General features: G+C 43.4%; 1 protein-coding gene across 1 annotated transcript in view; it reads left to right on the plus strand.

Annotated features, from left to right (window-relative positions):
• Positions 1-379: 379 nt before the first annotated feature.
• The window catches only part of PAK3 (p21 (RAC1) activated kinase 3), a gene marked incomplete at its 5' end in the record, with an annotated part of 35261 nt that continues 10570 nt past the window's right edge, over positions 380-25070 (plus strand). The window contains 8 exons of the mRNA XM_084269052.1: positions 380-554; positions 6414-6514; positions 11230-11383; positions 13151-13188; positions 15879-16010; positions 16958-17120; positions 21180-21243; positions 24839-24887. Coding sequence (XP_084125178.1) covers positions 380-554; positions 6414-6514; positions 11230-11383; positions 13151-13188; positions 15879-16010; positions 16958-17120; positions 21180-21243; positions 24839-24887 — 876 coding nt within the window. The remainder of the gene's footprint in view (positions 555-6413; positions 6515-11229; positions 11384-13150; positions 13189-15878; positions 16011-16957; positions 17121-21179; positions 21244-24838; positions 24888-25070) is intronic.

Raw genomic sequence — 25070 nt, forward strand, 5'->3', positions numbered from 1 at the left:
GATACCAGATAGTTTCAGTAAATTGTTTAAATTTTGATTTGCATGTCTGGTTTTAGAGGAAAATCTGGATTGTAAACACCTACAGGACAGATGTTGTAAATAAAAAATTAAAAAACCTTTAACAGGGATTTAAAAAAGCTTTATTTTTATTTATTTTAATGGTAATACAGTGACTACTAGGAATTTGCCACTGCATTTATGTCTAGCAACCAACCAGTGGTAACCTTATTCAGAGCAAACTTCTAATAGAGAGGCTTCCTTATGCCACCAGAAGGTTTTTCTTGTCCTCTTTGCTCTCCAGGACATCAGCCTTGGCATCTTTACTTGACAGGCGTGCTTTCTGTTCTGCTTTTGCAGGAGGCTGTGAGGGCTGCTGAAGATGTCCGATAGTCTGGATATTGAAGAGAAACCTCCAGCCCCACCGTTGAGAATGAACAGCAACAATCGCGATTCTTCAGCACTAAACCACAGCTCCAAACCGCTCCCCATGGCCCCTGAGGAGAAGAACAAGAAAGCCAGGCTTCGCTCCATCTTCCCAGGAGGAGGGGATAAAAGTAAAGTATCAGCAGTGTGAAGGGGTGGCTGTGTTCTGTTTGCTTTCTGTTCGTTGTCAGTTGCCCCGTTTCCTCTCTGCCGCTGCTTTCTTTCTGTTTCAGTTGCAGAACATAGTGAAGTCCTTCCACAGCCTTCTCTTCCAATTACTCTAGTAACGTGTTTCAAAAGGGGAGGAGGTGTTCAGCCAGTCACTTTCTTGTCTTTGCAAAGTCAGTAAACCCTCACACATTGGGTGACTTGCCTTTTAAAAATAACTGTGGTTAGGCTGTGGAATCCTTCCCTTTGGATTTTGCTGTGCATGTGCAGTAGAAACAGACGTGAGGTTGTGTGCTTTTGAAAATACATTGGCAGAAGTGAGAAGGCAATACACCTGGCACTTCTGGGTGCCTTTCTAATGCACGTATGTTCCAGGAACAGAAGCAAGGTTCTACCTGCTCGTTGCTTTTCCAGTGAGAATGGACACAGAATGGCTTGATTTAAAACCTGCTTGATGTGGTTACAGCAACAGAGTCTTTTGAACATGCAGGAGACAACATTTTGGGTGCATTCTTTGAAATGGATTTACAGAAAGGAGTGTGTTTTGAGTTAGTGTATTGACAGCATTAAGGGAAGGGATCTTTTCTTGTTTTGGTTTTTCTTAATGCCATGGGAACTGATGGGCTGCACGCACAAGTGCTGAGAGAGCTGGTTGATGTCACTGCCAGGCCACTCCATTATCTTTGAGAAGTTATGGTGATCCAGGGACATTCCTGATGACTGTGAAAAAGCAAATATCACTTGTGTCTTTTAAGGAGAATGATCTGGGGAACTATAAGCCAGTCAGCCTCACCTTGGTCCCTGGGAAGCTAGTGGAGCAAATCCTCCTGGAAACCATTTCCACACAACTGAAGGATAAGAATGTGGTCAGGAATAGAAATGCATGTGGGAACAGGGGATCCAGAAACAGCCACTCCTGGGAATGACTAGTGACATTAAAAATAGAAGTAATTAACTACTGGTCAGAGCAGTCTTAGGAAGCATACAGGTATCATAATTCTAAATGTGACCATGAGGGAAAGTGAGCTTAATATTTATAGCTTAATTTTGTTGGGTGAAATAATAAATGGAGGAAGTTTAGGTTGGCTGGCCAAGCCCCTTCAGGTAGTTTCATCTCAAGATTGGTTTGTGGGTCAGGGTATCAGCTGGCCTGTGTTTGCTTCATGGACTCAGTGACACATTTTTGAGAGTCCTGCTTATGAAACAGAAGGTGTTTGATATGACTGCTCTTCTCTAGTGCAGTGCTTCGCAGCACTGCTCCTCTACATTAATAGTTCATCACTGGTACTAGCAAATAGGAGTGAAGAAACCACCATGGCAGGGTGTTTCTGCCAGAACCCGCAGGAACATTGCTGGCTTGCATTTGCTTATCAGACAGGAGGGAGGCAGGGATGGGGAAGCTATAGTGCATCCTCTCCAAAGCAATGGTGCATACTGGGACTGCTGTGCTCGAGGACCAGGAATCTTTTGCAGTCACTGCCCTGTTGGAGTGTACGGTTTTCAGCTAGGGTCTCAGCACTTCCATGTTTAAAATCTTGTTTTGGCAAGCCAGTGATACCTCTGTGGGCTTGTGGCATTTCTGCAATTGAAATAAGCCATTTGGGCATTAGTGTCCTGCACCTTCCCATAGCTCCTGACTCCCGTACAGTCCTTGTTATAGCTCTCCTTGGCCCCATCTCAGGGGTATGGAACCCCATGTCCTGGTGCAGGGAGCCAAGGCAGGCAACTGGAATAAGTTTCTGGTGTTACATGGGCGATCTGTGTGGAACTGGGAGCTGAACCTGTTTCCACACAGCCCTCACTGAAGCTGTGAAATTGGCCTGCCTTCCTCAGAGGTGGTGATGGTGATGGGAGCCACAGTGGAGTTCATAGCATTAGTGTTTCCTTTCAGGAGAGTGCTGTTACCTCAGGAGAATTGAGAGCAGAAAGAAATGACTTGTGTCCTTCTGGCTGTTTGATACAGCCTTTGCTTTTTCATTAAGCCACCTGTAATTTCTTCACTATAAAATAAATTAATACCGTGTGTGAACTGGTGGGTCTGTGAAGGTGCTGTAGAGCATTCACCCTAAAGAGACGAGAGGGGAGCAGGCCCACCACAGCTCAGACGCCCCGTTCAGCTGAAGAGGGACATTCATGTTAAGCTTACTGGGTGAGTAATACCACTTCCATTGAAACTGCTTTAGACTTATCAGGAGATGGGAGCAGAGTCTGACCTTCAGTCACCCCGTTGCTTCCTGTACAGAAGAACAAGGAAAGAGGGAAGGAGGAACACACAGAGGGGTTAAGATTGATGAAGGAGAAAGAAAAGGCTGCTGGGTTGGGACGGGAGGAGTAGAGTGGGAGGGAGGATGGGACGACAGTGTGAGTGACAGCAGAAGAGAGGAACAGAATGAGATGAAGAGAGGCACGTAAGTGTGAGGTCAAACCCTTCTTCTCCTTTGGGAGCAATGTTAGCTGAGTCACATGTTTCTGCCAGTCAGCTGCTCTTTTAACATGGGATGGTGATGATGCAGAGTGTGGAAGGCGGTGTGGGTGGCCCTCATGGCTAATCGCTGAGCAGCAGGACTGTATCTGAGGGCTGCTCAGAAAATCAAATCGCAACATCCAGTATAAACCCCTTGAGTCTGGCCAGTCATTGCTTCAAAGAGGTCGTGTCTCTTCATATCATTTTGGCAGCTTATGTATGGCAGAAGTGATTTAAGTTGCAGGGCACAGATAAAAGTGTTAAAGTTTTTTGTCTGTGGTGGGGTGAGGATGTCACAAGGAGATGTTTATTCTATATTTAATGTGTAGTTTATCAGCATTTGGACCATAGGTGTTACGTCCACAGCTTGGTAGACAGCGGTCTATGAATCAGAAGAGGCAAATTTTGGGGAATGAGCTGGAATGCTTGCCCCCATGGGAGAGGCCTACAATGGACAAGTGCTGCTTTTGATGGAATGTTTTCTGTAATGCCTTGTTTTGCTTCTAGGCTTGACTGTTGCATTGAACTGAATTCGATGATCCTTTAAATCTAATTTTCACTGCATTTACTTGCAGATGATGAGGTAGGAGAAGCCAGTTTTGTTATCTACAGTAAAAAGTTACACATGCTGAACGGAGATGACATCTTGTAACTGGCAACATCTATCTTGAAAATTAAACTGCATCATCTTGGAGATAAAAGAAAGGGAAAAGCCTTTGCATATGTATTTGATATATTGCTGCCATCTTTACTGGAGGCTAAATGAAAATAATTCATCAATTAATGTTTTGTAGGGGTGTGCAGTACAGACAAAATGTGACAGTTAATTATTTAATGAGGATAAACACAACAATGCAGAAGAAAGATTAGAAACATCCAAAATACTCTAGACTATAATTATGAAGTGCAGAGCGTCTTCCAGCTAAAGGAAGCTGGAAGGTGTAGACTGAGAGATGTGCAGTGAGGCCAGGTGGGGCTGCTGTCTGTGAGCAAAGACAGAGCCAGGCTGGGACTGGTGCTGATACTTAGGGCGTTCAGCCTTTGACTGAGACTCCCTAGGTGCACCAAAAGTACTGAAGCACTGAAGGAAACTGTTAATTAAAAGTCCATGAGCATAGGAGTGCTTTATGTTATAAGATTGATGTGCCAGAAAATAGATTTCACAAAGCTGCATCCTGGGTGATACTAGGTGAAGGGGACACTTGCTTTTGAAATGAGACATGCAGAGAATTGTTTTCATCCAGCTGTTTTTGATGTGCATAGATAGCATGGCTGTCACTGGTGCTGCACTGAGGGAGTATGGAAGGCAAAGACAGGACCTGAACAAACTGCTCCTTTCTCTCCTGCTGAGGTGCCTGTGGCATGTGTATTCATTTCTGTATTATCATTAATAAATGGTGAGACAGTGGCCTTGAGAGGTCCTGATACAGACTCCTGCTGTGATGGGCACAGTATGAACCTCTCGTGTATCTCTGGGTTCCTTGCAACTATTAGTGTGAAGTCATGTCATAGCAGATCTATAGAGCAAAGCTGCTGAGGACCATGCTCAGGATAGAGGAGGGCAGCAGAGGAAGGGTGGGATCCTGGCTGCAGAGTGCTTTCTTTAAAGAAAGCAAACATGACATGATATGACTCCTCTGTATTCTACTGGAACACTTCACGTGTGTCTTATTCCACGAGTTTTTGTTAATAACTCTCACGTACCTGCAAGTGGGCACTGCAGTATTTGTTCTGTTCCAATCATTAGCCTGTCATTTTTCCACTGAAATGACAAATGACTTTGGTAGAATGGCAGCTCCCCTCTCAACAGTTCCAGGTACACCACTTGCACTAAGATCCCCCCCTACAGCTCTGTCCTGTATTATTCCACCACGTGGCAATTAGTCTTGGAGAGCGGTGGTTCTCCAGAGAAGCCAAATATTTCAAGTACCTGCCAGCAGGATAGAAGCTTGCACGTGGGTTTGTGCTGTGTTTATCTGGGTGTTTGGGAATCATCCAGAACAGGCGTTATTGTCACCATTTTTCAGAGAAATCTCTGTTGAACGTGGATTCTTGATGCGTCAAAGTGAAGGTAGCTTTTCTCAGGCTTTGTTCAACTCATTCTTTGTCAAGGTCAATAAAGCTGGGGTGAAGTGAGATTTGTCAGTCATAAAAAGGACAGGAGATGGATGACCACGAGGGATGTTACTTTCAAAGTGTTAAAACAGGAGGGAGATAAGAAACATGAGCAGACTTCCAAGTCTGTCTCCTTAAGTAAGATACTCCACACTCCGTGAATGCTGGTGGTTTAAAAAGAAGTAATTCCTGGAGACTAATAAAGCCTAGGTTTTATGGTTATACATCTTAGTTAATTGAGAGTTCAAGTAAAGCTCTTCCACTGGAATTTATGAGATCTTGTTGCTGTGTAGATTCTGTGGTTTCTAATACAGAGCTGCCGCCTCAGCCTTTTACTCAGCGAGGAGGCAGGAATAGGATCTTTCTCTTCTGAGCTGCCTGTTTTCACAGAGTTTGTGGGAAACCTGGTTATCGTAAGAACACCTCCACAAACCGAAAAAACCCCTCTCCTCTCTGATTTGGCTGAGTTTGACAACAGATTCAAAGCACGTTGGAGAGCAGAGACACATACAGACAGACGTGCACGTGTGTGTCCTGGGTGCTTTGCTTCTGCAGGAACCCACGGAACAAAGTCAAGCAGGAGTTAGTTGCTACATATGAAAGCTTAATGGAAATAAAGAAACTGATGATCAAAATCTTACTGGTTAGAGACAGTCCAAGGAGATTACGGGTTTTGATGGGCTGATGGTGTATTAGCTTGGCTCAGTTCATTGATGTTGTGGATTTGCCCCAGCCAGCAGCTGAGCACCATGCAGGTGCTCCCCAAGGGGCTTGGGCAGAGAACAGAAAAAACCTCATGGGTTGAGATAAAAACATTTTAATAGGTTAACAAAGGAAGAGGTGCAATCCCACCTCCCAGGTTGCTTCCCATGACATTCCATGGTGGGGATTATCCCTTTGGTCAGTCTGGGTTAGCTGTCCTAGTCGTGTTCTCCCAGCTTCTTGAACACATGGCAAGGCATGAGAAGCCAAGAAATCCTTGACTTTGTGTAGATACTACAACTACCAAGCAACAACTAAAACCAGCAGTGTGTTATTTAGTATTCTCATACTAAATCCAAAGTACAGCACTATCCTGGCTACTAGAAAGAAAATTAACTCTTATCTCAGCTGAAACCAGGACAGTCAATAAAGATGGATGTTAATTGACCTCTACAATACTATTTGGAGCACATTTGATTGTGAAAATTTTTGAATGAAAAGCTGCACAGAAAATAAGTGCATGTTAATATTTTGCCTCTAGCCAACAAGAAGAAAGAGAAAGAGCGTCCTGAGATCTCTCTTCCTTCAGACTTTGAACACACCATTCACGTGGGATTCGATGCCGTCACTGGAGAATTCACAGTAAGTAACCACTGTATTTGTGTGCTTACCAGAGCTTCTAGTTTCTTGATGATAAAATAACCTCCTGTTGCCAGAAATGTCAGATGACAGCAGCCAGGCTGTGAAGAAAGAGACTTTTTATTTATTGGGCTTGGGATTCAGAGTGTTTTACTTAGGCTGCTTTTTTTCCTCCAAGGATTGTCAGCAGTGTGTCTGTGGAAAATGAAAACTAGGAAGAACGTAGGTGTATGCTTTTATCAGTCCCACAAGCTGCTACAGGGGTTGGTTATTCAGCATCTTTGGAAAAGCACAGAAAAGCCCCCACACATGTGTGTAGTATGTGTCTTGCTGTAGACAGTCAGCCCCAAAGTCCAGCTGCTCTACAGATGGCCCTTGAAGATGTCCAGAAAGGACAGAATTGTGGACATCCATTCATTGTAATTTAATATCCTTCAAAGCATGTCCATGGAGTAGGTGATCAGACACGTTTCTAGCCTTTGTGTATTCATAAAATAGCAGTCAGCTTTTTCTACTTACACCACGACAAAGTGTATGAAGTGTTGGAAAAGATGAGTCTGATGGATGCTCCTCCAAGTCTGCGGGGGCTTCAAAGCTTTTTCTCTCAGACTATTAGATAGGTGCAGAAACCATTAATCCTTACAGCTAAAATGGCAGTAAGATTACGTTTGGTTGAACTCTGGAGGTGAGAGGAAACATCAGCAACTCTCCGTGCCATCAGTAGTAACCTGTGAGCTGAAGCGGTCAGACTGTGTTATCACCGTGCATCAAATTGTGAAGTGCCATAGTGCTGACTGGCTGCATACACCAAACAGGATGGGACAAATCATTTGCCAGGGTAAGGGATGGTTAGTTTTCCAAATCTGAACCCTAAATGTGATTTCTTCATAATTTCTTACTTTGATTGCTCCTTCTGTTTCTCAAAAACATTTCAGAAAGCTGGAAACTTTCAGTGTGCTGCAGTAGCAGGAGTAATAACAGTAACAACAGTATAAAAAAAGACACATTTAATGACAGCATGTCTTCAAAGGAGTAGTGAAATTGAATTATCCTCAGTAATTAGGAAATACAGCTACATTTAAAATATGTGGACTAGTTAATTAGCCTTTTTAAAATAGATGTCACTTACAAAATCTTACTTCAGAATTTATTCTGTGCCACACCCTAGGGCTTAATTAAATGCTCATTTAAATAGCCCAGATGTGGTCACTGTTGATAAAAAACTTAGCATAAAGTTCTTAAAATGGTGTTTTTCTATCTGTCTGTCTACATCTATCTATCCTGTTTGTCATCTTTTTTTTTTTTTCCCTTTCCCTTTCCTCTCCATCTCTCCCTGTAGGCACTTTGTTGTTCATGTTAATCTTCAGAACCATTCTCTATACCTTGGTATCATGTTAGATATTTCTTTACTTTTGGTTTAGTTTTCTCCCTTTTGTGTTTGCTTCCCTTCTTCCTGTCTGCTTTGTCTTTTTGTTTCCTTTCCTTTATCCCTTCCTTCCTCGTTTCACTGCTTTCCCTACCTGAACGTTCAGCTGTTCTTATTCTGTCTGTGTTCTTCCTTTCAGCCTTCTGCCTTTATTTCTACCCCGTGCTTCAGGCTTTTCCCTTCTGGCTCTGTGTGAACATGATGGGTCACAATTGTGTTGTCTCATAGACTGGCTGGTGGTGAGGATCCTAGTTAGCTTCCCGTCCCTGATAGCTGGAACAAAGAGGAGGGATGTTGAGGATAACACACTTCAGTTCTAAGCACAAGCCCTCTCTATCTGTACTTCAATCACCACAGTTTGGATCAGTGTGAATGCTGGTACTATCATCCAGTGTGTCAAAACTGTCTCCAGTAGCAGAGATTTTATTTGGTTTTTGGTGTCAGATGCCACCAGCACAGTCCTGTGCTTTTAGAGAACAAAGCGATTGTACATGGCTGAGTACAGCCAGCTTCACTGCTGTAGCACCATTTCTTTTTAATATCTTTTTTCCCTTTCAAAACAGGGAATGTTAGGTGGCTGTTGTTTTGCAATGGCACAGTATTTCTACAGTACTTGTTCCTAAAGCCAAAGGGACAAGTGACTTCCCCCGAGCAGCTTGCCAGCACAGGACTTGACTCTGCAATCCTTAGTGGAGCAAAATGTCAGTCAAAGCAAGGGGAGTTTTGCATTAAAAACTAGCTCTTGACTTCCAGCTGGTGCCAGATGCACAGCTTGTGTTACATGTAACATTAGGCACGTTTGATTTGTCCCAACCTGGATACAACCCGTGTATCAGCTGGGTAGTCAGGTGGTAAGTACATCCTGCTGAAGGGACTGCCGCTAGCCATATCATGTACAAATATTCCCACTGTCTAGTGATCATACTGTCTGTCCCTCAAAAGTTTGGAAGTGCCATGGGAATGTCCAGTAAATGTGCAAATCCGCGTGGGGTTTTGTTTTGAATTCCTACAGTTGTCATGCCGATAGTGTCTGCTGTACTGCGTATGTGCAACGCATCGGGCCATTTTCGGACGCCTCCCAGTCGCCCCCCCCAGCTGCATTACCTCACTGCTCTTAGCTGCATCGCAAATTAAAGTTGCATGGGCTCCTAAGTTTCAGCTTTCAGGCTTGAGAACCAAGCTCGTTGTTGCTCATGAACATATATTTTCATTTCACCATGCTTGGAGCAGCTACATTTGCTAAGACATAGGGCTTTTACAGCTCTAAATAAAGTCGGTTGGAAACTCTTGGGCAAGAGCATGCTGCTAGAGCTTTATGTTGATTTATTTTGAAGAAATGGATGCATTTCCTGAATGGAGGAAAAAGCGTGGTTTGCAGGGCTTTGGGGAGTGCATTTTATAAGGCATGCATTTTTGAAACAAGCTCCTGATCTCCAATCTAGAATAAAATGTGGTCACCCACTGAAGTTTTAACAGTTTCAAGATTATGATGTTAGCCATTGGGTGAAAGTTGTGGCTGTAGATCCAAAGAGGTTCCACGTTTTTGATGTAATCAAGCCTTTGTTTAGAATTGTCCTGATTTCCAGTCTGACATGCACAGTTTATTTGTGTTACGACAATGCACAACCTCCCAGTCTGACCAGCTGCTTTCTCCACTGCACTTTGATTCATGCACTGGCCAGTTGTGTTCTTGGGGCTGGAGAACCATTGGAAAAGACTTGTGTAGAGCCATTCAAAAGTGCTAACCTGGCTTTCAAAACTAGACTAACAGCAAATGCCCAGATCTTTCTCTATTATATTTATTTTTTAACCAAAAAGACGTAACAGGTAATTTTTCCAGTCACATGCTGTTAATCCTCAGTACTGTATTTTTATGAAGGAGAAAAAAAAAACTGGTTTACAAAAGAGAGGAGGGGGAGTGATGCTTCCAAACTTTGGAACAGTTGTGACTTCTGTTTTCCTAAGCCTGCCTTCCTGTAGCCTGTCCACCACCTAACCTATTCGGTGTCTGCCTCCTAACTCCCATTTTAGATGGGACTTCCCCATTTTGGCCCATTGGTTTCCTCCTGCCACCTTCTAAGTTGTCCCACATTCTGTTTTAACTTTCTTTTCTTTCTTTATTTACGTCCATTACAGCCAGATCTCTATGGCTCACAGATGTGCACAGGGAAGCTCCCAGAGGTGCGTCACAGGCCCAAAAGAATCTTGCATCAAAATGCTTCTTTGAGATGTCATAGCACTGCAGCAGCAGGTTGATGTGTGTGCAGTAGATTTGTTGCTTGGCTTATCCCACTTTTTTTTTCCATTAATCCTAAACTTTGGAGGCCCATGTCACACATTGTTTTGTGGAGAACTTCTTAGGAAGAAGCTTGAAATGTTTACCTAGGTTGGGGTGGCACCAAGGCTAAGATTACGTCAGGTGTAGTTCTTCATTCAGTAAGCCCTACAATTCGCTGGTAGATGTTGGCTGTGCAGTGAATGGGGGAAAATACAGGCTTTCAAATTTAGGAAATTATACTGGATATTTAAAGCAAATTTTTGTCAATATTTCGATGAAGAGCTGCAACTTTCAGCGATTGGACCGATTCTCAAATGCCACCCTCTCTTCTAAAGATGTCTGAGAATCCATGCAAGGCTTTGGTGTCCTCAGCCTGTTTTCTGAGTCCCTGGTTTCTGTATATTTACAGTAGTGAACCTACAGAGCTACAGGAGCTCGGAAAAGAGACATCCTTAGCAGCAGCAGTACAGCTCAGTGTTACCATGTTGGGAAGTTAAATGCAGATTTGTAATCCCGCAGCGTTCCCTGGTATGCTGAACATTAATTGGATCAGGGTGGGGTTTACCTTTTAATCAGGCAGTAGAAATCTTTTCAGTAAAACGTGTTTGCAGTATTAAGCATTTAAAAATCCAGTGTAAAGCTCCTAAAATAAACTGTGTTGTCCACAAATCTAGAATAGTCTTGTTATGTCTGCACTGAATCGCGAGGAGAACAAGCTAAGCCTTAAGTCATTATTCCATGGAAGAGCAGAGTTGATTTAAAGATGAGTTTCATGCACTTTTTTTCCTATCACAGTCATAACTTTCTTTTCTTTTTAAAGTTGGATCCCGGTTTTAGCTCTATATTTTGATAGAGAAGAGAATGATTGCATCTAATGTATAAGCTACTAATTATAATTGTAAGGTGTCAATCAAGATTCTTGAAAGTAATCTTACAGGTAGCATGGGATCTTGGTAAAGATCTGTGAGTCTGCAGCTGTTAAATATTCTGAATCTTTCCACTTGACATCTACAGGGCATTCCAGAGCAGTGGGCCAGGCTACTACAGACCTCCAATATAACAAAACTGGAGCAGAAGAAGAACCCACAAGCAGTTCTAGATGTTCTCAAATTTTATGATTCCAAAGAAACAGTTAACAACCAGAAGTACATGAGCTTTACGTCGGGAGGTAAGTTGACATCTTGCTGCAAAAAAAGGCAGTGTAGGGTCCCAAAATGAAGGCAGGTGGAAGCTCAACATTCAAGAGGTCAAGAAGCAACCTTAAAAAAAATCCAGCTTGCTCAAATGCTCCTGAAACAAATTGTATTTCTCCTTCTGTCCCCTAAATGCCATTGAAACTGTGGCTTTTCTGTGTTGCTTGTTTTTAGAGCTAAAGTAAGATCCTACATGGAGCAATCATTGCCATCTTTAGTCAGAAGCATTAATGGCCAAAAATCATGTTTACTTTTGTTTCTTTGCATCCTTGTTCCTTCAGTGTTCAAACTGGGGCACAGGGTACACTTGTTTTGTGCATTTTATGAGTTACTCTTGCTTCCTTTTAACGGTAGGTTGGGGACCACAAGGGTTTTGTGTGAGACGTTGTCATAGAGTAGAATTTTTAAGGATTTTTTTCCGTTAGCTGCAGAAGAGATGAGGTTGCTGTACAGAAATTCACAAACAAACCTAGAGCGGGTGCTGTTGAGATGTAAAAGCAATGCTGCGACAGAGGAGGAGACAGAAGGCATCGGTGTCCAGAGAAATCTCTGCAGCATGCTCATTCCAGGAAGATCCTCATGATTTAGGCATTACCATCCAAATACTTACAAATGTAAATGTGATGGGGATGTCCTTTCTGTCCCTTGGTTGTGAACAGTCTGCAAGATTGTGGTGTAGCATTGCAAGTCCATGCTGCAGTTTGCCTTTTTTTCCTAACTTTTGGCCCATTCTTGGGTTTTTTTGCTGGACAGACTGGCTGGTGGCACATCTAGCAAGTAAGCCTGGGTACTGGGTACAGCACATCTGGCTTTTGTAGGGATATGTTCTTTGCTATTACTTAATATTTGAGTTAATTTTTAAACAATAATACCATTAAGATGCCGTTTCTCTGGTAAAGCTCATGTCAGCAGCTTCAGCTAGTAAGGGGGTATCTCTCTCTGGCAGGGTGTGGGCAGCATGTGTAATTTAACCTGCAGTGCTTCAATTCCCCACACATGATAGTCTGTGGCCGTGGTCTCTGTAATTTCCTCAATTTGCTGGTTCAACCAATACAACTTCCAAAATGCAAACTGGAAGAGCTGCTCAGAAGTCCCTTCTAAAACCTGGGCAGTTATCTCCAGAATTTACTAACATTTCTATTCTTTTAAGGGAAAGCATCTTTTTTTTTTCCTCTAAACTCCATAATTAAAAGTTTTGGCTGGCTGACTTGACACTTAATGTTTGCTAAAATAGCCATTACTGCTCTGCTGAAATGCAGAATTCAAAGCAATGGATGCTCCTGAACTCAGGAGCTGTTCCTGTGCTGTGTCAGAATGGAACTGCCATGGCTGAGGGGGACTTGGGGAAAGATTTTATAGGAAAATGTTTTCAGCAAGCTAAAGAGAATCATTGCATGCAATTTATTTATTTAAAAAAGAAAAAAAGGGGAAAAAAAACCCTGCTTTATCTCTGGGGCGGAGCAGAAGCATTGACTGTTAAAGAACAATTTGTATTTTCTTGACCAAGTTTCTGTTTATATTATTTACTGGCAAAACAGGGAAAAATAGACACAAGAAGCTGTAGAAAATGAATAACCCAGTGTATTGTCCTGTTATCCTGCTTGCCATGTGAAATAGCCGTTGCTACTGGAGGGATGTCAGGAAGACAAATGCTGTCTCTTTGGATTTACTGGTTCTGTGGGATTCCCCACAACAGGCAGTTTTATAGCAGCATCTGGATAACCTTCCCTCTCCCCCTGCAGATAAAAGCGCCCATGGATACATAGAAGCCCATCCTTCGGTGAGTCTGAAAGGAACCTTTTACTTTTGTGGGTTTAAGAGTGGTGGCACAAGCTGTGAGCTTTGCCTCATGTGACAGAGTGCCAGCCTTGTAGGCCCAAAGAGAGTACATTGTAGGGTCTTTGCAGTGGCAGAAAAAGGATCACTGGCTGTTTTCTAATTTTCTGTTTAGGAACTACTAAACAAATGCAAGTCTGGCTTTGCAGATAGAAGATTGCTTGCTGTTCTTAACCGTGGTGGAATATATAATTCACAACAATATGCATTACTGGCTAATTAGCCCATTTTAATTTAGTTTGAACAACTTAGAATCCATTCCTATTAAATTTTATGATTTATCCTTAGTACAGCTGGAAATGTAGCTGAATATAAATAAGGTTATAATTGATATGTAACTCACTGGAACCCTTGAAAGAAAGTTTTAAATAATCATCCACTCTTAATTAATACTGGATTGCCATAGAAATCCCGGGGATGTAGTCATGACATCCACATTAATATTGACCAGATTGATTAGTGTTAATGTTAGTGCATTAAATAGCAAATGACTGAATGGGGATTTGGCCTTTATTTTCAGGTGTTAAGTAACTTAATTTTAGGTTTGTGATTACACAGGAGAGAGTGTGTATAATGCAATGAAAATCATCTTTGCATATTCACACTTGAGATTTTCCACTGATGCCACTTCCCTTGTCTTTAATAAAACATGCTTCTGAAAGGAAGCTTGGGGTTCACCAGAGCGCAGAAAGCCTTCCCAACAGCTTTTTCAGTGGGTATGGACACTGGTAGATGCTGTGGTGTTTTGTTCTAGCAGACACAGATGGTGGTGAGACAGTCAAGATGTCAACTTTCAAGAGTTACTGACTCGGAAGATGCTGGCTGAATGTTACAGTCCAGGGAAAACAACTCCCTGACAGGATCGAGCAGTCATTGGAATTACTTTAATTTCATTTCACTTCTTAATGGGAGTCTGGCATTAAATAATATGACATTGTATATGTTCTAGCTGCACAATTTAGTGCTGTCAGACCAAGCATGGAGCCCAGTTGAAAAAAATAGAATCATAGAATCATAGAATTGGAGGGGTTGGAAGGGACCTCGAGAGATCATCGGGTCCAACCCCCCTGCCAAAGCAGCTCCCTAGGACATATCACTCAGATAGGCATCCAGGCAGGTCTTGAATATCTCCAGTGAAGGAGTTTAAGAATTTGACATAACAGGAATGTGGTTAGTCCTTTCTTTAACCAGCCTCTATTGCCATGTAAGCAAAGTGCTAATGACACATAGAAAGCTGTATGCTGATCTCACGTAGGACAGAGTAACGTTGGCCTTGCTATTAGGGCACCCCTTGCTTGGCAGACGCAGCCCTTAAACTGGTGTTTAGGATGTCTGATGGATCATTCCCGATTTTTGGCCAGATTAGTGGCCTGTTCCACCCTTTACCTTCAGAAGTTGGGTAGGGAAGCTGAGTCCCACGGACATAGAGTACTCTGTGTATGACTGTGTTCAAGTACAGGCCACTTAGGGCAGCCATATGGTCTCTGTAGAACACAGGCATGAAGATTAGGTCTCACTGTTTCCTGCAGGCTATCCCATACTGGTATTTATACTGGACCAATTTGATGCTATTTTAAAGATAACAGAAATGAGATGTGAATAGTTAGAATAGAGCTTTTGATTTGCTTTAATTCTCCGTGTGGACTGTCCTAGCCAGCATTAAAGCAGTTGGTAAACACTTAACAAGGCACCTTCACAGTTTCTTTGTCTCATCAATGTATTTATGCCACCATGATCTAAACCCCTGTCTCTGGGTAGCAGCTGGGACTGGTGCAGAGGGGTTTCAACTCACCTACTGTTAAGTATCTGCACTGTAGGCTTCAGTGTATGCATAGACAACTGATCAGTCTGAATTCCCTTCCCTGCCCCATATTTGGAGCCTGTCTGAAGGTCGACTGCACCCCAGCAATGGCTTGTATTGTATTTCTTTTGTGTAAGAGGGGCCTGGGTGAGCAGGTGGGATGCCTGGCAGCCCTGAGCAGGTCGGCAGGATACACCTTGAGCTGCATTCACTCTGGGTTATTGTTGCAATAAGAAACAGGCAAACAGTGGAAAAATCAATGTGTTAAGTAATGATGAGATAAACAGGAGGGTGGTGCTGAGAAAGAAGCTGCTAAGCAGGGAAAATTCAGCACTGTGGAAACAGGCAGTGTGATCACCCCATGGGTAAACTAGTAAAGAAACAAATAGCACTTCTCTCCAAAACCAAAGTCCCAGGAAGACAATAATGGAGGCTTTGCACTTTGAAGTGTGCTAATTAACCTGGCCAGCAGACACCTTTTAGCTTAATCAACTGTTACTATTTCTGGATCACAATGCCACAGCGGTTAACCAGCAGTTAGATGTGACTTCCAGTGGTATATTCAAGCATTACATTTTGTGAAATTATAATTTGACTAAGCATGGGAATGATGTAGTTGTTTTTAGCAAAAGTGAAAACCACCAAGATGGATTAAGAAAGCAGCAGGGTAATTTGTAAGCTTTAAATTGCATCATGCTGTCTGTAACGTAGAGCTGAGGCCTGTGGGGCTGTGGGCTTGGCTGGGTTGGGTTCTGATATCTAAGCAGACTAAAGTTTTGTGTAATTATCAAACCTCCCAAGTGACTGTCACTCACGCTGCTGTCTGTCCACAGAGCACAAAAACAGCATCAGAACCCCCGCTAGCTCCCTCTGTTTCTGAAGAAGAGGATGAAGACGATGAAGAGGAGGAAGATGACAATGAACCTCCACCTGTTATTGCACCACGGCCTGAACATACAAAATCAGTAAGTCCCGGCTTTGGTTAGTGCTGTATTTGGTGTGACTCAGCTGTGTGTTTCTGGTCAGACAGCACTTGCAAGTGGAGACACGGGACTGGAGTCCTACATCCAGCACCTATGGTGCTTTACCCAGGCCACTAACACTGAGAAAGCTTGGTTTGAACTTTCACATTTGGCCACGAGTGTCCGGTGATTCTGACCGGGACCGTGAATTGATCTTAGTATCAGGAGGTAGAATCGTGTCTTTTAATGCTGTTGGTGTAAAAGGGAGCGGCTTTGTCCAAAGTTACCTGCATAGGCTCTGTCAGCAGTGGAGAGGCACAGCTCACACCCTTGCAGGATATGTAGGAGTAACTGTCCCATGGAGGCATCTGTTCCTCTCCACAGACTGCATCAATAGTTAATGAGCTTAGACTACACCCTTTGCTGTTACGTGATTGAAGTTTAGTGAGAAGAATCCTGCACCTCTATGCACTGTAAAGAGAAGGTAGGCCTCTGAAGGAACAGTGTGGTTACTGATGACCAATCCCTGCTGGTGAGAAGTCAGTTCAACAGGTATAATCAGAAAAGGGAAATGCTTTATGCTTCCATTCAGACACTTGCATACCAGCTAAAGAGTCATTTTGCTACCCATGAAAACACATGAGCATCAAGGAAGAAGGCTCTGGGGCTCCGAACAGATCTATTTCTGTATCTGTGCAACACAGTGAATTCATTGTTTCAGCAATCTTTGAGAAAACCACTGAAAACTGAAAATGAAGCTGGCTGTGAACTTGTGTAAAACTGACCTTTCCCTTTTGCTCACTCAGTCTGAGAAATGGGCAGCAAAACCAAATGCTTTAAGAACCCTGGATGTGACAGACAACATCTTCCAAAGGGTTTGCATTTGAAATGGGATCTCAGGGACATCTCTGCAAGCCACCTTTCTGACCCAAAATGATTTCTTGTCACAGATCTACACACGCTCTGTAATTGAACCTGCCGCTGCACCAGCACCAGCTAAAGAAGCCACCACTCCCCAGCCCGAAAACTCCAACACAAACACTTTGTACAGAAACACAGACCGGCAGCGGAAGAAATCCAAGATGACAGATGAGGAGATTCTGGAGAAGCTGAGTATGTATTCTGTACTTCTTGTCTGATAAATCAGTGTACTGTATGCATGTCTTGGGGTTAGAGTTACCAAATGTTCATCCCCACTTGTGTGTCACAGGGTCACTTACGACTCTCTACACAAACTAACTGTGCTTGGAAAAAATGAGGGTGCACTCTGGGTGTTTCTTGCGGCTGTGTTGGGTTTGCCTGCGCTTTCTTTTGTGCTGAAGGCAAAACCAGAGATTATTTCTGGTTAAGTAGAAGGCTGTGACCTGGCAAGTGACCTAGAGAACTCCTGTGTGCTGATGGCCAAACTGAACAGGTTCCTAAATTCTCTTTAGACTCCTGACTTCTCATCAGCCATCAGAGCCAAAATACTTGTAGAATATGTTTCGGGTTTTTTTTTTGGGGGTGTGGAGGGGGTGGCTGTTCTTTTACCATCAGGCAGGTACAGCCCCTAAGCTGATTCCTTCAGCCTCAAGGAGCTCCTCTGTCCCAGGTATTCTATTGGTGTTGTTTTGTGATTGTTGATGATGCTATTTCAGAGTTCATTTTTATAAGAATTCTGTTTTTGTCAGAGTGAACTCCTTAGGAAGAACATGAGTTGACACCCTGGGTAGAGAGGAAGAGTTGTTTTCAATGTGCCCCAAAAGAACAGAACAAGCACAGTCTTACAACAATCCTTATTTCTTAGCTGTGTGCTTACAAAGGTGCATTGGACACACATCTATGTGGCATGATCAGGTAAAACAGCACTGCAAGCATTTCTCAGGAGCCAGCCTCCAGCGCATGCACTGTGTATTCCTCAGATACGTGGCACTTTGTCATAGCTAATTCCCAGCCAGTTAATACTATTAGAATCGTAACTGTTGGCCCCAAACCCCTGTGCAGATCATACTCTAGGAAAACATGTCAAGGCCTTTGTGATTCTGTAGTACAACCAATTTAATCTGCTCCTTGCACATAATAGCTGCCAGGGCTATGTTCTCAGACAATAAATTGTTAGGTTCATAGCATAGTCCAGTTTGTTCCGTGTCTGCCATTAACTGTTAGGACAAAAGGTAGATTTATCTGCACCTTCTTGTGTTTGAGCTCAAAGCCAGTAACGTTTTTGTCTTTACTGGGGGCAACTGCTTGTAAAGGGGTGCAGTCTGACTCTGGATTCTTCACACTGGTCATCAATGTTTGTTCTTGTGCTATACCAACCTTTCTGTCATACCCACCCTTCTGCTGATGGCTGGTGTGACTGCGGGGGCTCGAGCCTTCCTCAGCTGTGAGATTTCAGCTGCTTGTGTTGAGTTTTCTGCACCCTTAGCAGGTTGACAGGACTACAGGGAACTGAATCTCCGTGCTGCTAGGGAGTACACAAGGGATAAGGTCAGTAGCTTTAGCTGAGGACACGAAGCATGTTAGCTTAGAAAGCAAGGAATTACAGCTTCTTCAGCAGAGGCTAAATGTTTGGGGGAGGCTTTGACCATGAGATCTGCAGGTACCCAGTGTACATATGTGTACGGTTTATTCAGGCTTCTGGGTATGCCTGATTAGGACCGAGCCCTTGAGTTACTGTGGGTTATATCTTTGAGATGCTGTGTGCTTTCATGCTTTTTATTTCTTAAGAATTGGATACCAAGTGAGCAAGGTCTAAAGGTCTGCCTCAGGCACGATGTGGTGTGGACGATGAAGACCTTTTTGTGCTTTTCACTGACAACAGGGGTGATGCTTTTTGTTACAGTCCTGGGCTAATTATATTTAAGTGTGTGTGGTGATTGGGTTTTTTCCGCTATGTTTTGCTTCCACTTGTATGACTTCACCTTCTCCCCCCAGCTGATTTTATGCTACTTTTAGGAAGATGTCCCCTGCCTTCTTTTATCTTAAATTGCTTTCGTAATTCTTTTCTGCTGGAAATAACTTGAGGTTTTTTTAGAGGTACTTTCATTACAAGTTTTACTAGGGAGTAAAGCCTGAATATTGAGATAAGATCAAACAAAAGTCTGTCTGTAATGAAATCATGAATGTGTTCCGCTGTAATTATGAAACAGAAGTGGCCCAGTTCTGCTTTCTTATCCACTTAATTTAGGACTTGATAAAGGAAAGTGCTTAAAGACCTCAAAATAGCTGATGTGTTTATCTTTTGTCCAGAGTTGGGAGTGCTTCTCTGAACTGGAGCTGTGTACCAGTACCTTTGTTGATTTTAGCGCTGTGATATTTGATGTGCATTGGCTTAAGCACAGGAAACCAGGCACAAATAACTAACCTGTGAAAGCAGCTACTCGGATTTTGAGGGAAAAACTCCAGAAATCTGAACTGCAAAATCAGTAGCAAACTTGGAAAATTCTTTTTCCAAATACTTGTTCTGCAGTGCTTTTCTTTCTTCTTCCCTAACACGAACTCTTGATCTCTGTTCCCATAGATGCACAGTTCCACTAACAAGCTGAAGGTAGCTCGTAGCCAGACACTGACCATGCAGTGGTTTTCCTGTTGTCCAGCACAGGGTTACAGCCAAGTTTGGGTTAGGCACTGCCTGATGTTCCTGTAGTGCTGGGCGAGGGAACAAGTGCTGCAGGGCAAAGGAAACCTCTTCTCCTGCAGCTCGCATTAGAGATCTTGTCGAGGCCAGCAAAACAGTTTCAGCAGGGAATGTACCAGATGGTGTTGATGCCCCGTCTTCTTGCCGTGTTGGCAGGCAAGATTCCCGGCTAGGCACACAGTCAGATGCCCATTTGGATGCTGCAACCCTCTGCCGCAGAGAAATGGCCTCAGCCAGGAAGAGAGGTGCATCAGCTAGTTTTGTTTTGGATGCACAGGTGAACAGACAACTTGTGTTTGTGATACAGGAATGTTGCCAGGTTGCTGTGAAACATGGGATGTCTTCCTGCTCAACTAATCTTCTTAAAGTATTTCAGTGATGTACATTCCAATTTAATTCTTTAGTTGCACTGAGCCATCACCTTAGACTTCATTGTTTGTATTTTATCTGGGAAACTACTGGACCAGAAAAACCAATATATTCCTTCAGAATCGTTTGAGCTCATCAGATTTTGGCACTCTCATTCAATGCAAACACAGCATCCCAATTACTTCTTTCTTTCCTCCCTGTTGAGCCTGCCTGCACCTCGGAGTGGGCAAGGAGCCGGCAAGCAGCACGTGTGTTAATTTTAACTTCCAGTGGCACGTCAGCTCCACGCCAGCTGGTGGACCCGGACTGTCCCAGGCTAGGTGCCGGCCAGGCTGGCCCAGCTGTCCCGTCCCGCTGCTGCAGAGCAGAGCTGCCGGGAGGCGGCAGCACCCCGTCTGCTTCCCGCTCGCGCTCAGGAAATTAGCAGCCTCTCATTGCGCAGATGTCTGTGTAGTGCTAGTGCCTGAGGAGTATTGCTGGGCTTGGTACAGCCATCACGGCTGTGCTTGTTTCTGAAGATGTGTGGAGAGTGCGAGACAAGTGCTAGTTACCTATCTGAGTCAGGCTGAAGACAAGCAGCAGGGTTCCTCAAATGGCATAAGCAAGGTCATCTTCAGAACTTAGCCTGGTAATAAATTATGAGGGTCATAGTTCTTAAAGCCCTGTAATTATAGTCTGTAACAGGAGATGCTGTCCTTCAAAAACATAAAGGCTTTCCTTTGGCAAACTGCTGAAAGGTTGAGAAGATCCCCTCCTGGAAACACTGCATTATTCTTCCTGTTCTGATGGCACCTGTTCATAAAAATTGATTCCAGAACCCAAGGTGCATTTAGTCCTCGGAAGTATTAAACATTCTGTTGAATCACAGAGTATTTATTCCACAGAAAATAAAGGCTTTGTTGTTCCAGCTCTCATTAGTGTTTATAGACAACAAACACTTGCTTGTTCTTTTCTGGTTATCTGTCTCATGTGAATGTTTCTCCATGTTCTTAGTTTCCTGTCCAGGTAACTCTCCAAAGGACTGTAGAAAGTGAGTCTTTGTGGAGGACCACTGTGCTGCAGAGCTGCCTGAGTTAGTTACCCAACTGACAAACGGCTTCCAACCCCGCTCAGCAGGGCTGTGCTTCTGATCAGCTGGAAGGTCTCCATCTTTAACTGAGCATCTTTAATCTTCTGTCTTTCAGGGAGCATTGTGAGTGTGGGAGATCCTAAGAAGAAATACACTCGGTTTGAAAAAATTGGCCAAGGGTAAGTCCAGTGACAGTAACACACAGAAACACGGGCCAGGTATTTTGCAGGTGGAATAATATCAAGCGTGAAGTCGGGTGAGCTCCAAACCTGTTCAGATGCTGGGTTCGGAATTTCCAACTGTGGTCAGAAGGCAGCATCAAACCCAGCTTGGTGTTGGCAATGTCTTGTTTGCAGCAAGGAGCAGGACCTGGAATATCTGCTATCCCTCAAGTGTGGGGCACCTGTTTGCTTATTTTCTTAGGAGAAATCAATTCTGTATGTCTCAAAATTATACAGCCCCACTAAAGAAAGGAGGAAAACGTTTATTGCCTAAAAGAGCAACATATCAGCTGGTAGTTGTCAGATAACAGTTTCTAATAATATTTATTTCAAATATTTTTATTTTAAAAATATTCTGTGATCGGGATTGTAATGACATAGTTTAGAAATGGAATCCAGAGATGAAATAATGAACTCTGTTTTCTAGCAGAGACATTAAAAAACAAAAATTTAATAACAATCAAGACATCATCTGCCTGATGGTAAACTGCTTGTGGATCCTGCAGGTTTCAGGAGTTCACTGAAAGTAAACAACCAAGCTATTCCCTTTAGAAACACAACTTTGCTTACTGTAAATAGAAAATATTTCTAATCAATCCTATGTTGAGAAGGCAAGAAGATAAGAAATCACATAAAAAATAAATGACTTGCATTTTAAATATGGACAGGCTCCCTGCTCAGTTAAAGTTTCCTTGGCTGCATTTTAATTCCAGGGTGGCTCGTGGCATTTGTGTAACACCAGGGTCCTGTGCTGTCAGCGTGTGACAGAAGCTGTTTGCTGACATGGGGAGATAGTTTTCTGCCTTGAGGTTTGAACTCTAAGGAGCACATTGCTGACCTAGAACTGATAGATACTGCAGAAAGCGAGACACTCATGCTCTTCCTCTGGCAGGGTTTGTAGATAGATAAATCTTGTTTGGTAGGACACTTGTAGGAAGGTGTTTTGGCTCCACTCACTGTATAAAAACCTTTTCTCAGATTCCAGCTTGCTTTCTTCCCAAATATTTTGGGCTTACTGTCATTTGTAAAATCCCAGGGGACACTTAGAGCCGGGCCAGTCTCTCAAAAGATAACTGAAGAAGTGAGAGTCAGAATTAACATGTGTATGAAGCAGGCTATTGCTGTCACTGTGACAAAATGACTGTCACCCTTGTAATCTTTTCTTTTGACAGTCCTAGGAGTGAGCTTGTACAAAGGTTCCTTAACAACTGGGGGAAAGACAAGTGGCAAATACCTGGCCCAAAATAATTTATTTCCTCCAGCTTTTAGTGCAGCCTGAAGATCGCATGCCCTTCTTGGGAGGTGTGCTGCCATAACCAGCTCATGCCTGTAATGAGCCAATTTACAGTGATGGGGAAAAGATCCTAAAGACATAAAAATCATCACAAAGGTAATCAGAGTGGTCAGGAGGGGACTGGACTGCTGCATGGCTGGGGTTAGCGTGTCTGTCTGCAACAGGGCTGGGCTGAGATGCACTGCCTCACATGGTGCTGCTGTGCTTAGTTGATGCAGGTGCCAGTTCCCGAGCTGCCCGCCTTTGCGATGAGTTGGGTACAGTTAAGCCAAAGGCACTGTAGTGTTGGGAGTGAGTAGGTTTTTTAGTAGCTGCTAATGAGAGCGCTGCAAGGCAGCAAGAGAACTGCAGGTAGAGGGTGACTTGTTATGTAAAGAAAAGCACCTTGACCGGCTTGTAGCACTTCATGGCTTCATACAGCTGGTAAGTTAATAAACAGTGCAGTGGTTTTATGGCCACATTGCTGTGAACAGTTGTCAGCAGCCCTGTGCTGAAGAGCAGGTCAGCATCAGCGCTGAGTCTCTGGTTTGTCATCTATCTCCCACTGAGGACTGGAGATGCTGCTGACACCGGAGGAAGCTTAGTTCACTAGTGCTTGATAAAGAAGCTGTGTTTGCTCAAGCTCTTACTAGAAAGAAAAATTAGTATGGAGCCATGAGCAGCCTGGGTTCAGGTTGGTTTTTTTGACTTGTACTGCACTGCATCACGGTGACACAGATCTAATTGTGGGCCTGGTACTTGCCTAACTGCATTAAAACCAAGATATTACAGAAGCGTTTAAAAGTTAGATACAGATCAGAATTGGAGTTGCTTAGAAGTAAAAGTTGGTAATGCAGAATCACAGAGCCCTTGCAATTAATTCACAGCTTTACTTAAATTACTCACCTTTATCTAAACTCCTCACAGATGGCCTGGAGCATACCAAAAGCATCCTAATTTAAATAGCTGGTTTTAAATAAACCCTGACAGGACTTTGCTCAGGAGGTACATCACAGTGTTAGCAAGTCTGAATAAATGGTGTTGGCTTTTTATGAAAACAAATTGGATTAATCTCGACAATTAGTCACGGGAAAATGCATTTGCATTTATATTAAAAGAATACATAGCATGCCCAATGAGAGCATTGTTCTCAACACAGACACACAGTCTATGGTGCCTGTTGAATTAAAATGCTTTCGAAATATTTCAGCCTGCAGGTAAACAAACAAGCTGAGGGATCGTGTGTAAATGAATAAACTGATTTGGGGCATTTTCAGCCAGTGGGACCCTCGTGTTCCCACTGCTCAGGGTTCCTGCCCTGGCTCTCCCTGGCCTCACTGCCTGTGCAGACATGGACTTCTTAAACGATGACAGTGTAAACCTGTGGTTTAGCGCAGGATGAAGCCCCATTAGGGTTTACAAGCCCACAGTTGCTGATAAACCCAAAGGGATTTCTTCTGATTGTGGCCTTTCCAGCCCTTAACATCATTACAGGGGAAGAACCTCTTTTAACGAGTGGCAGATGGCAAACAAACCCCACGCTGTCTAGTCTGCAGGCGAACACGCCGATTGTTTCTCATGGCTCTACAACACAACTGATGTCTGCCACAGAGGCAAGACATAGACGCCATGAAGAGTCCTTCAGGTGTCTGATGCACCTAACAGAAGCAGCTGCTGATGGCTCTTGACACACAAAGAAGCTGTCTTAAGGATCCTGTGTTTTGAGTAGTTCTCCATTTGTGTGTGAAACAATATATGCCTTAATCTGCTCTAGCTGCGACCTTGCAGGATGGCTAAAGAATTGTTTCTTTGCATGCTGGAGAAAGCTCTGTCTAGATCCTGTCCTCAGCTGTCACAAGTCTTCAGGCCTCTCAGAATGACTGCATGGTGCTGCCTGAATTTTGCAGATAGATTCAGATAAGAGATCTGAGAAGGCATGCTCAGACTGTATGTTACATTCACACGCACACAAAGTGAAAAAACACAACAAAGCAAAAAAGAAAATGGAAAAATAATTAAATATATTGTTTCACAGTTTTTGTAGACCATCCCCAGTAAGTTTTGCACTAAAATAATTCAGTATGTACAATTGAGATTTGCACCAGCCCTTATTTGTCATGTTAGACATAGATTTTTAACTTGGATACCCTGCATGGCAGAGGGCTGGTGGGCTGCTGGCTGAAGGAGTGGATGAACAAAGGGGATTTACAAACACTACAGCAGCAGAGATCTGCTGGGCTTCACTCATTGCAACTAAACAGCATCTGGTTTCATTTCTAGGGCATCAGGAACTGTTTATACAGCAATCGACATTGCTACAGGACAAGAGGTAAGTGTGGATGGTCCATCAGATTTTGCAGGCATTCAGTTCTTTTCCCTCTGGTGCAAACTGCAGGTGGGAGGTTTGGGTTGCCGGTAGATCTTTGCTGCAAAGGCTGTTCCTCCTGGGCACGGACCAGTGTCAGCTGGGAAAATGCATCATCTGCTCTCTGCAGCTTTTCAGTGAAAGCCC

The sequence above is a fragment of the Gallinula chloropus genome, assembly GCF_964237585.1.
Source record: "Gallinula chloropus genome assembly, chromosome: 11".
Classification (NCBI taxonomy): Eukaryota; Metazoa; Chordata; class Aves; order Gruiformes; family Rallidae; genus Gallinula; species Gallinula chloropus.